Source organism: Episyrphus balteatus, chromosome 1, assembly GCF_945859705.1.
Source record: "Episyrphus balteatus chromosome 1, idEpiBalt1.1, whole genome shotgun sequence".
NCBI lineage: Eukaryota > Metazoa > Arthropoda > Insecta > Diptera > Syrphidae > Episyrphus > Episyrphus balteatus.
In genome coordinates this window covers 67696108-67706129 of record NC_079134.1, presented here as the reverse complement: position 1 = coordinate 67706129, position 10022 = coordinate 67696108, and the positions used below count along the sequence as shown (strand labels likewise).

General features: G+C 33.1%; 1 protein-coding gene and 1 long non-coding RNA gene across 4 annotated transcripts; one reads left to right on the top strand and one right to left on the bottom strand.

Annotated features, from left to right (window-relative positions):
* The first annotated feature begins 1343 nt into the window (after positions 1–1343).
* Positions 1344–4135, top strand: LOC129907627 (uncharacterized). Its single transcript, XR_008771093.1, has 4 exons — positions 1344–2076; positions 2294–2564; positions 2955–3456; positions 3527–4135. It is a non-coding gene; the product is annotated as an uncharacterized LOC129907627 (long non-coding RNA).
* A 1648-nt stretch (positions 4136–5783) lies between these two features.
* On the bottom strand, positions 5784–9387 carry LOC129907625 (uncharacterized). Of its 3 annotated transcripts, XM_055983930.1 has the most exons (6): positions 8222–9381; positions 7901–8156; positions 7750–7807; positions 7583–7692; positions 7184–7517; positions 5784–7132 (listed from the first exon to the last, which is right to left on the bottom strand). In XM_055983930.1, the coding sequence occupies exons 3-6, from the start codon at positions 7795–7797 to the stop codon at positions 7046–7048; spliced, it is 579 nt and encodes a 192-aa protein (XP_055839905.1). In that variant the 5' UTR covers positions 7798–7807; positions 7901–8156; positions 8222–9381; the 3' UTR covers positions 5784–7045. The 3 variants fall into 3 exon arrangements, with proteins under 3 accessions (XP_055839905.1, XP_055839904.1, XP_055839903.1); XM_055983929.1 differs by having other exon boundaries at positions 7583–7807; positions 8222–9387; XM_055983928.1 differs by having other exon boundaries at positions 7583–8156; positions 8222–8331; positions 8389–9385.
* Between the last annotated feature and the right edge of the window lie 635 nt (positions 9388–10022).

Here is a 10022-nt window from a genome sequence, read left to right as displayed (position 1 = left end):
CTTACTAAAGTTTAAAAGAAGCTGAAATGTAGCTTTTGTAATACCTTAACCGAAGCTGAAATGTTAGTTGGGATAAAGCCCGCTGGAGCTGCTTTTTGTATTGACACTTGGCATCACGGCACCAGGTGGATAGCACCCAAAACCTCAAAGTGATATAGATTATTTTCCGGTTTGCCGTTCAATGTAGTATTCATAAGAAAAAAAAAATGACGCAAATGCGTCATTTCTGTTTTTGTTCCCTTTTCTGGTAGGTTTTCGCAGCTCAGACTCGGATACGACTTCGGCTCCGTTTTCTTGGAGTGGAGACTTTCACCACACCAATACATATGCAATCGACCTCGCGGTGATTATAATTTCCATACTAGTTTGAGCTGCCTTCGGACCCGTTTCTGAGCCGAAGTCGGACTCAGCTCCGCCTGAGGTGAAGCGGATTCGGACCGAGGTCGGACTTGTTTGCTTGAAGGGTTAAGCCTTAACTACATTGGCTCAAAAAGTAAAAAAGTACAAAAGTGAACATTTTCAAACTCATTTTTGTAAAGTTTTTCGGGATGAAAAATTAAAACAAATGATGCAGAAAGCTTATTTTTTGGTCTAAAATATAATTTGTATACTCTTTATCACAAAACAATTGCGATAGCCAGAAAAAAAATCTTTTCACTTTTGTACTTTTTCAAAAAGTGGTGTATGTAGTTAAGCCTTTAGATAGACAATTCATCACTAAGTGTGCAAAATTGCAGCCAGAATTGCCATGTATTGCATTATGAAACATTGACATTATTTAAATTCAGATAACCAGCAGATGATAATGTCGTAAGAAGGCACTTTTGATATGGGAAAAAAAGAATAAATTGTAGGAAATAAATGAAAGAATAAGAGAAAATTGAAAAAGAAGAAAAGTTAGCAAATGAAAAAGCATTGTAATCAATAAAATGAGAAAAATTATAAATAAATAAATTGGTTAATTTGAAAATATAAATATTAAATACAAAAGAAAAAAATATTAATGAAAAAAGTAATAAAAATAGTATCAAAATATTATGAAGTACAAACATAAGAAATGTACTGGAACGGCTAAGCATAGTCATAGTTTTTGTTTTTATGTGTTATCATTAGCCTTGTTCCTTTGGGAGGTTGCAAAGTACTACAAGTAGTTAACTAGCAATTTTCAATGGAACGCACTTTCAACGAATTCAATACAAATCGTATCTACTCGGGAAGAAGAGCATGAGTAGATGATAGTACTAGATTAACCAAAACATCTACTAGTAGTAAACAACCACCTCCAATGGAACAGGGCTATTATCATGTTCCTGCATAATAAGCTGCGATGATTGAAGGTCAGAGTTAATGTTATTGTCGTTGTTGTTTGAGTGTGCAGAGTTAATTTCGTATAGTTCTTTTAAGCTTCTAAAGCATACAGGTGGTTCATTTTTGTGAATTGTAACATATACAAGGCCACTGGCGGTAAAAGCAGAGAATAGATGGTGTTTTCTTTTCATTTCAATTGCATTGCGAAGAAGTTCTCGATTTCGGTGGTTAAGCTTTCATGTATATAAATGTGTCCGCTTGGAAATTCGAATCAATTTCATGTAAGCTCAGGTTTCGAGAATTTGACTTACGATATTCAGAGAGTGCTTTTATCGTGTTTATTTTGTCGTTTGCGCTAAGAAATTTAATAATTATAATTGAATTTGTCTGCGGCTTACATCGAAAAATACCGGAGATTTGAGGTGGTTGGAAATCTAAGCAGTGACATATTAGATTAAATATATTTTTTAGTTGTTCGTTTGGTGTGTACGGTATTCCAATTAGTATAACATCTACACTCTACAGCAAGATTATTTATTTCCATAGTGTGCAATTTTAATTTAAAGCTTTCTAATTCAGTTTTAGTATCATCGTCGGATGCTGAAGCAAGCGCGCAGTGTTCTATTTTCATGTTGGTTTTGTTTATATTCTCTCGAATCTTATCTATTTCAGTGCAACGTTTCTCTATTTGTGATACCTTTTCTTCTAATTGTGTCAAATCGCGAGTTATTCTGTCCATTTTGTTGGACACACAGTACACATAAAAAGGTAATATATTCCGAACTGACTTTGGTCGCCAGATTGTCAAAACATGACACTTTGGCGACCAATGTCAGCTACCGAATTCTTAATTGTTTAAAATACCGACGAAAAACGAACAAAAACCGATAAACCGCGCACACCACTAATTTTTAAACAATTATTTACCATTTTCCGCGATGAAACACGAAGAAAATTTGATATTTTTCAATTTATAATATTTCAGTTTGAGCAGAGAAATTGAAAGGAGATACATCTACAAGCTTTTTTGACACATTATTAAGAGAATCATCAGTGGCACCACAAGAAGGAGAAGCAGCAATATCGGGAACGCGAGCAACAGGAACAAAAGCGGCAGCATCAACAACAAGCACATTTGGAGCGGGAGAAGAGAAAACAGTGGTGACAGCATCAGTGGTCGACGAATTTTTGATGGATGGAGTTTTTTTGGAAGAAGAATTCTCATTTTTTTCTGTTCATTTTATTTAAAAGAGATGGTGAGTTTTTTGAATAGTTCGTGGGAGTTGTATTCATTCTAGGGCTTGAAGTTGACAGTTGTTTTCTTGATCGTGTAAAAAGAGGAGAGAAGAGAGTTAAAGAGCAAAAAGTTTATTTTATATATTAGTATTAAGTATGTAATGTTATTATTTCTTTTCTTCTCTATGATCACTTAAAAACAACGCTTTGAACCAAAATTATTGTGCCAATTTATTATGCAAACAAAAATAATTAAATAATGCAGTGTTTTTATTTATATTTTTTTTTATATATAAGCACTTAAAAAACTCAAACACAATTGGGGTTAGTTAATCTTAGACAGCGAATACCTTTTTTTTCATATATTTATGTAGGTATTTTTTATTTTGTTTTTGTTTTCAAATTTACAGATGTCGACTGTAGTAATACCCAAGGCTATGATACGGGCATTGGCGGATCAACATATCAACACATACTTAAAAATTTATAAAAAGTGGCATTTTACTTAATTTTAAAGATAGTGAATTAATTTTTACCACCAAATGTGACAGATCCGCAACATTTTTTATGCGGATAGCAAATGTATGGAGCAAGTTCATTCACGTGAATAGTGGAATAACAAACAACATTACCCATATTACCGACGTGAATTTGGCTTCCCCCCCATGGATAGCAGAATAGGGCTGATAATCTCTATGTAACACACTATAAAGTGATCTACACAGATAAAAACATGTTAACTACAATAGGAAGGGCTACTATACCTCGGACTTTGCTTCCTTAAGTCTAGTATGCAGCTGAAGCGAAACGAAAAATTTTGAAGTCTCCAAAGACAACAGCGAATATGTTAACAAAAAAATACCATCGGGTATTATACGAAAGTAAAAATAATAAAAATTCAAATAAAAAAAGGTGATTATTTTTGCTCTATTTAAAATCAAATACAAATTACTCTTTTTGTATTTCTTGGGCATTACACAAGACGATACCTGCAGAATGTGTAACGAAGACGAAGAAACAGCAGAACACATACTGTGTCACTGTAATTGCTTAATCAATACACGTCGACGTCACCTCGGAGGGTATTATCTCGAAGCGGAAAACATCGCCGCTACCCAACTAGCACAACAGCTTCTATAAATTGAAATCTCGCAGGTTCTACTTTGTATACAGCTTATATTAAGCTTGCTTCAGAATTTAACTGCTTATATAAGTTCAGACTTGTATAACAACTTCTAATAAGTTGTTTAAATACTATTAAAGAAACTTAAACGAAGAAAGCTTGTTTTTCTTATTAGCCTGTTTAATGAATTTATAGAAGCTTTACAGAAATTACCAAGGTTTGTATTTGATTTTTGGTTTTGATATTAAATAATCTAGCTCGGTTAGCTTGGTTTTGACATTGAATAATTTAGCTCGGACATTTTTTTGCTATTTGAACTAATTGAGTTTTTGATTTCATTAATGAATATACTAGGATGGCCGAGTGGGTAGAGTGGTGGACTACCACCAAGCAGATACGAAGTTCGATTCCTGGGTGTGGTAAAAAATTATATACTTTGTGCCCTCTTATAGGCAGAATACTTTTATTATTAATAACGCGAACTAATTAATGGTATATATAATATTCCTTATTAAATTATAAGTTAGTTCTTAAGTTAGTTTTAAGTTTTAGTTTTAAGATAATAAGTTTAAGATTTTAAGTGCAAAAGAAAAGGCAACTTGCCAAAGCCACGATCGAGAATAGAATGAATAAAAAGGAAATGCCATGGCGGCATGTCAAACTTAACGTACAGTTAAACAGGAAAATGGTATGCATTTTATGTACATTTCGAACTGAATACTTAGGCAGGGATGTAGTGTGTTTACACGCAAGGTAAAAACTGCCGTGTAGACACGCTACATACTTTTAAAATTATTATTAATAGATATACTAAAAACTAATGGAATGTTATATTTAATATCAGATCAAAAGATAAAATTCATGATTTAAAACCAGTTAAAAAAGAATTCTTTTTTGTTTTTGTAGTTTTTTTTTTTAATTTCGATAAGACATGTATTAAAGAGCTATACAAGCTCTTCCAAAGCTATCTGTCAAATCTCAAAGCTTCGGTAAGGCTTCGTTTAAGATCCTTATAGAGGGTCAAATTTGTATAACGTTCTCCTTTTTCCATGCCCAACAACCTTACTAAAGTTTAAAAGAAGCTGAAATGTAGCTTTTGTAATACCTTAACCGAAGCTGAAATGTTAGTTGGGATAAAGCCCGCTGGAGCTGCTTTTTGTATTGACACTTGGCATCACGGCACCAGGTGGACAGCACCCAAAACCTCAAAGTGATATAGATTATTTTCCGGTTTGCCGTTCAATGTAGTATTCATAAGAAAAAAAAAATGACGCAAATGCGTCATTTCTGTTTTTGTTCCCTTTTCTGGTAGGTTTTCGCAGCTCAGACTCGGATACGACTTCGGCTCCGTTTTCTTGGAGTGGAGACTTTCACCACACCAATACATATGCAATCGACCTCGCGGTGATTATAATTTCCATACTAATTTGAGCTGCCTTCGGACCCGTTTCTGAGCCGAAGTCGGACTCAGCTCCGCCTGAGGTGGAGCGGATTCGGACCGAGGTCGGACTTGTTTGCTTGAAGGGTTAAGCCTTAACTACATTGGCTCAAAAAGTGAAAAAGTACAAAAGTGAACATTTTCAAACTCATTTTTGTATAGTTTTTCGGGATGAAAAATTAAAACAAATGATGCAGAAAGCTTATTTTTTGGTCTAAAATATAATTTGTATACTCTTTATCACAAAACAATTGCGATAGCCAGAAAAAAATCTTTTCACTTTTGTACTTTTTCAAAAAGTGGTGTATGTAGTTAAGCCTTTAGATAGACAATTCATCACTAAGTGTGCAGAATTGCAGCCAGAATTGCCATGTATTGCATTATGAAACATTGACATTATTTAAATTCAGATAACCAGCAGATGATAATGTTGTAAGAAGGCACTTTTGATATGGGAAAAAAAGAATAAATTGTAGGAAATAAATGAAAGAATAAGAGAAAATTGAAAAAGAAGAAAAGTTAACAAATGAAAAAGCATTGTAATCAATAAAATGAGAAAAATTATAAATAAATAAATTGGTTAATTTGAAAATATAAATATTAAATACAAAAGAAAAAAATATTAATGAAAAAAGTAATAAAAATAGTATCAAAATATTATGAAGTACAAACATAAGAAATTAGCATAGTCATAGTTTTTGTTTTTATGTGTTATCATTAGCCTTGTTCCTTTGGGAGGTTGCAAAGTACTACAAGTAGTTAACTAGCAATTTTCAATGGAACGCACTTTCAACGAATTCAATACAAATCGTATCTACTCGGGAAGAAGAGCATGAGTAGATGATAGTACTAGATTAACCAAAACATCTACTAGTAGTAAACAACCACCTCCAATGGAACAGGGCTATTATCATGTTCCTGCATAATAAGCTGCGATGATTGAAGGTCAGAGTTAATGTTATTGTTGTTGTTGTTTGAGTGTGCAGAGTTTATTTCGTATAGTTCTTTTAAGCTTCTAAAGCATACAGGTGGTTCATTTTTGTGAATTGTAACATATACAAGGCCACTGGCGGTAAAAGCAGAGAATAGATGGTGTTTTCTTTTCATTTCAATTGCATTGCGAAGAAGTTCTCGATTTCGGTGGTTAAGCTTTCATGTATATAAATGTGTCCGCTTGGAAATTCGAATCAATTTCGTGTAAGCTCAGTGCCTACGTTCTGTAACTCTCGCATCGAGAAATTACTCGCATGAAACACGCAAATCGGAACAAAAATAATGTGAATCGACACAAAAATCATTTTCTCACATTCGTTTGTTTCTATAAGCAAAATTTTCTCGCCTTGAAACATTTCTGAATGAAAATGCTTGACAGACTGGAAAAATGTGAATAAAACTGTGTCTGTAAGAAAATTATCGAGATAATTTCTCGATTGAACTGCCAAAATTACTCACAAGCAAAAAGGATGCGAGAAAGTAAGATATTTGAAAAAAATTTGATAATCTTGCATTAAATCTGAGATGTTACTTCTGAAAAAGTGTTCACGGTTATTAATTTTTGTATCATTTAAATTTTTAAAATAAAAAAAAGAATATTAAAGAAAAAAAAAAGAAGAAATTTCATGACCCAACCGTGACTTGAACTCGGTACCCTCCACTCGGTGACCGACTGCTATACCTACGGACTACCGAGCCTTGGGATATTTTGGTAAAACTATGTTTATATAACATTTGATGGCCAAATGTAAAAATATTTTCCCTTTTTTTGACAGTTTCCAATAATTCCAATGGAATAAAAAATTTATAGGGTTGATTCTCACATCGAGATACAGACACAGGTTATTTTTCCAAATAGAGAAACGTATGGAATTTTTGTTTCACAATTTTTCGATGCGAGAAGTTCTCGACTAAGTTACAGAACGTGGGCACTGTATATTTTAAAATTAGAAATGTACCATTGAGTTTTCGGTTTTTTTGCTCCTTGTTCTTTTAAACTTTGTGGAAGTCTTGATTCCGTCCGAAGAATTTTTCTGCAAAAAGTATATTATAATATTTTTAATTTCAAAAATGTTATTGTGTACCGTTTGTATCTCTGGTGCCTTTGGTTTATCTGCAGGATTTATTTCGTTGATGTCTTCGAGGATAAATTCAATATCCTCAGCGATTTCAGCAAAACTATCGTTGTTTTCTTTCCCATCGCAATCAAAATTATTGTGATCCACTGCAAATTCATCGGGGATCAAAGACATTAAATGGTCATCCTCATGATCTGGTGGTGCAGGAGGGGGACCACCTCCTGTTGCCCCTCTCTCTCGCTTATAATTGGAGCATCTCTTTTTTGCCTGCATTTTGGTGTTGCGCCATTGGCATTGGATTTGTGCAACATCCCGAACGCTGGAGCTACATTTATTGAAACTAAAATTAAGAAAGAAAAGTAAATAAGGATTTTAAACGTGTACTCACGACTTATAAATACTTACGACGATAGGATTTCCTGCCAAGCTTCTCGTTTCTTCTTGGAAGTGTTTGTATCGACACATTTATCTTCGATTATGGCTATTTTTTCCTCTATCAGCTGTTTTAGGAGAGTCTGGAAATAATTCTTTATTATATTGATTTTATGAATTCTAAATACATGCAATGTTACCTTGTCGGAAGAGTCCCAATTTTCAGATCTTTTTCGTTTAGATTCCATAGCTTTTTTTCTTTGAAAACAAATTTTTGAATTATATTTGTTGCAAATGTCAAAAAGTGCAATGTAAAGGTATTTTTTTGTACTAGATTTGTAATTCGCTTACGTTTTTTGACATTTCCCGTGTTTAGTTAAGCAAATTTTTGAATTATATTTGTTGCAAATGTCAAAAAGTGCAATGTAAAGGTAAAGACATTAAATGGTCATCCTCATGATCTGGTGGTGCAGGAGGGGGACCACCTCCTGTTGCCCCTCTCTCTCGCTTATAATTGGAGCATCTCTTTTTTGCCTGCATTTTGGTGTTGCGCCATTGGCATTGGATTTGTGCAACATCCCGAACGCTGGAGCTACATTTATTGAAACTAAAATTAAGAAAGAAAAGTAAATAAGGATTTTAAACGTGTACTCACGACTTATAAATACTTACGACGATAGGATTTCCTGCCAAGCTTCTCGTTTCTTTTTGGAAGTGTTTGTATCGACACATTTATCTTCGATTATGGCTATTTTTTCCTCTATCAGCTGTTTTAGGAGAGTCTGGAAATAATTCTTTATTATATTGATTTTATGAATTCTAAATACATGCAATGTTACCTTGTCGGAAGAGTCCCAATTTTCAGATCTTTTTCGTTTAGATTCCAAAGCTTTTTTTCTTTGAAAACAAATTTTGAATTATATTTGTTGCAAATGTCAAAAAGTGCAATGTAAAGGTATTTTTTTGTACTAGATTTGTAATTCGCTTACGTTTTTTGACATTTCCCGTGTTTAGTTAAGCATCAAAGAAAAAAAGATTATAAATCCAAATTTAATTAACGTTGCTTAAAGGCTGCCTAAATATTTAAGCAAGCTTAACTAAACAACCTTTGAGAACCAATTTAAGCAAATCTAATAAATACGGCTGATTGTATCTAAGCGGAATAACGCGGGATAACTAAAGTTCTGCTCTAACAAAGGTACAAAAATCGAAAAAAAAAACTCATTTTTTTAACTTCAATCACCAAAACAAAAAAGTAAAACACCCTGTGAAATAAAAAATTACTCACATAATTATACCTTGATATCTAGAAAATATAAAAAAAATAAAACTTTTATTAAAACACACACCAAACGCACGAGAAAAAATGAAGAGCAAAGTAATCTCTTTCACAAAATAAGCAGACAAAAAATCGGCAACTGCAACTTCGAAGCTATTTTTTTTTTTGTTTACATGATCCCCACCTATCAATGCTTTTGTTATCACTTTTTACAATCTATTAGCTTTAAGAAAAACCGGTTGTGGCATCAAACAAGACAAGTCATTTTTCGAATTAAATTCCGCTAAATTCGCGAAATCCCACACTGTGCGTCGGTCTCCGTTCGATCCTTCGCTTATGGGTTGCTTTCCATAAGAATGCGTGTATTTTATCGAGCTGTCAGTTGAAAACTTCGACGGAACGGATTCTATGGGTTGAACCCTGTAGATGGCGTGGAAAGCTATTTGAAATTTAAAAAAATTCTTACCTATTATTATTTGTGAAAAAGCAAAACAAATAACAGAAAAATTTAATAATTTTTATAATATTTTTTGTTGTTTTTAGGCAATTAGCTTACACTTTTTGAAGATAAACTACACAGGTATTATTATACTTTTTGGTATATTTTTAACCTGTGCCTACGTTCTGTAACTCTCGCATCGAGAAATTTCTCGAATGAAACACGCAAATCGGAACAAAAATAATGTGAATCGACACAAAAATCATTTTCTCACATTCGTTTGTTTCTATAAACAAAATTTTCTCGCCTTGAAACATTTCTGAATGAAAATGCTTGATAGACTGTAAAAATGTGAATAAAACTGTGTCTGTAAGAAAATAATCGAGAAAATTTCTCGATTGAACTGCCAAAATTTCTCACAAGCAAAAAGGATGCGAGAAAGTAAGGTATTTGAAAAAAAATTGATAATCTTGCATTAAATGTGAGATGTTACTACTAAAAATGTGTTCACATTAATTTATTTTTGTGTCCCTTAAATTTTCAAAATAAAAAAAAAGAATATTAAAGAAAAAAAAAATGAAAAATCTTCATGTCTTAACCGTGACTTGAACTCGGTACCCTCCACTCGCCAACCGAATGCTCTTCCTTCGGACTATCGAGCCTTGGGATATTTAATGTAAAACTATGTCCATATGACCTTTTATGGCCAAAGGTAAAAATATTTTCCTTTTTTTGACAGTTTCCAATATATTCCA

What these genes read in the sequence shown, in the direction of transcription:
- LOC129907625 (XM_055983929.1), bottom strand. Translation starts at nt 7,797, where the DNA reads ATGGAATCTAAACGAAAAAGATCTGAAAATTGGGACTCTTCCGACAAG. An exon ending in TGGCAGGAAATCCTATCGTC is followed by an intron (nt 7,518 to 7,582) that starts GTAAGTATTTAT and finishes TCTTAATTTTAG; the next exon opens with TTTCAATAAATGTAGCTCCA. An exon ending in AGGCACCAGAGATACAAACG is followed by an intron (nt 7,133 to 7,183) that starts GTACACAATAAC and finishes TACTTTTTGCAG; the next exon opens with AAAAATTCTTCGGACGGAAT.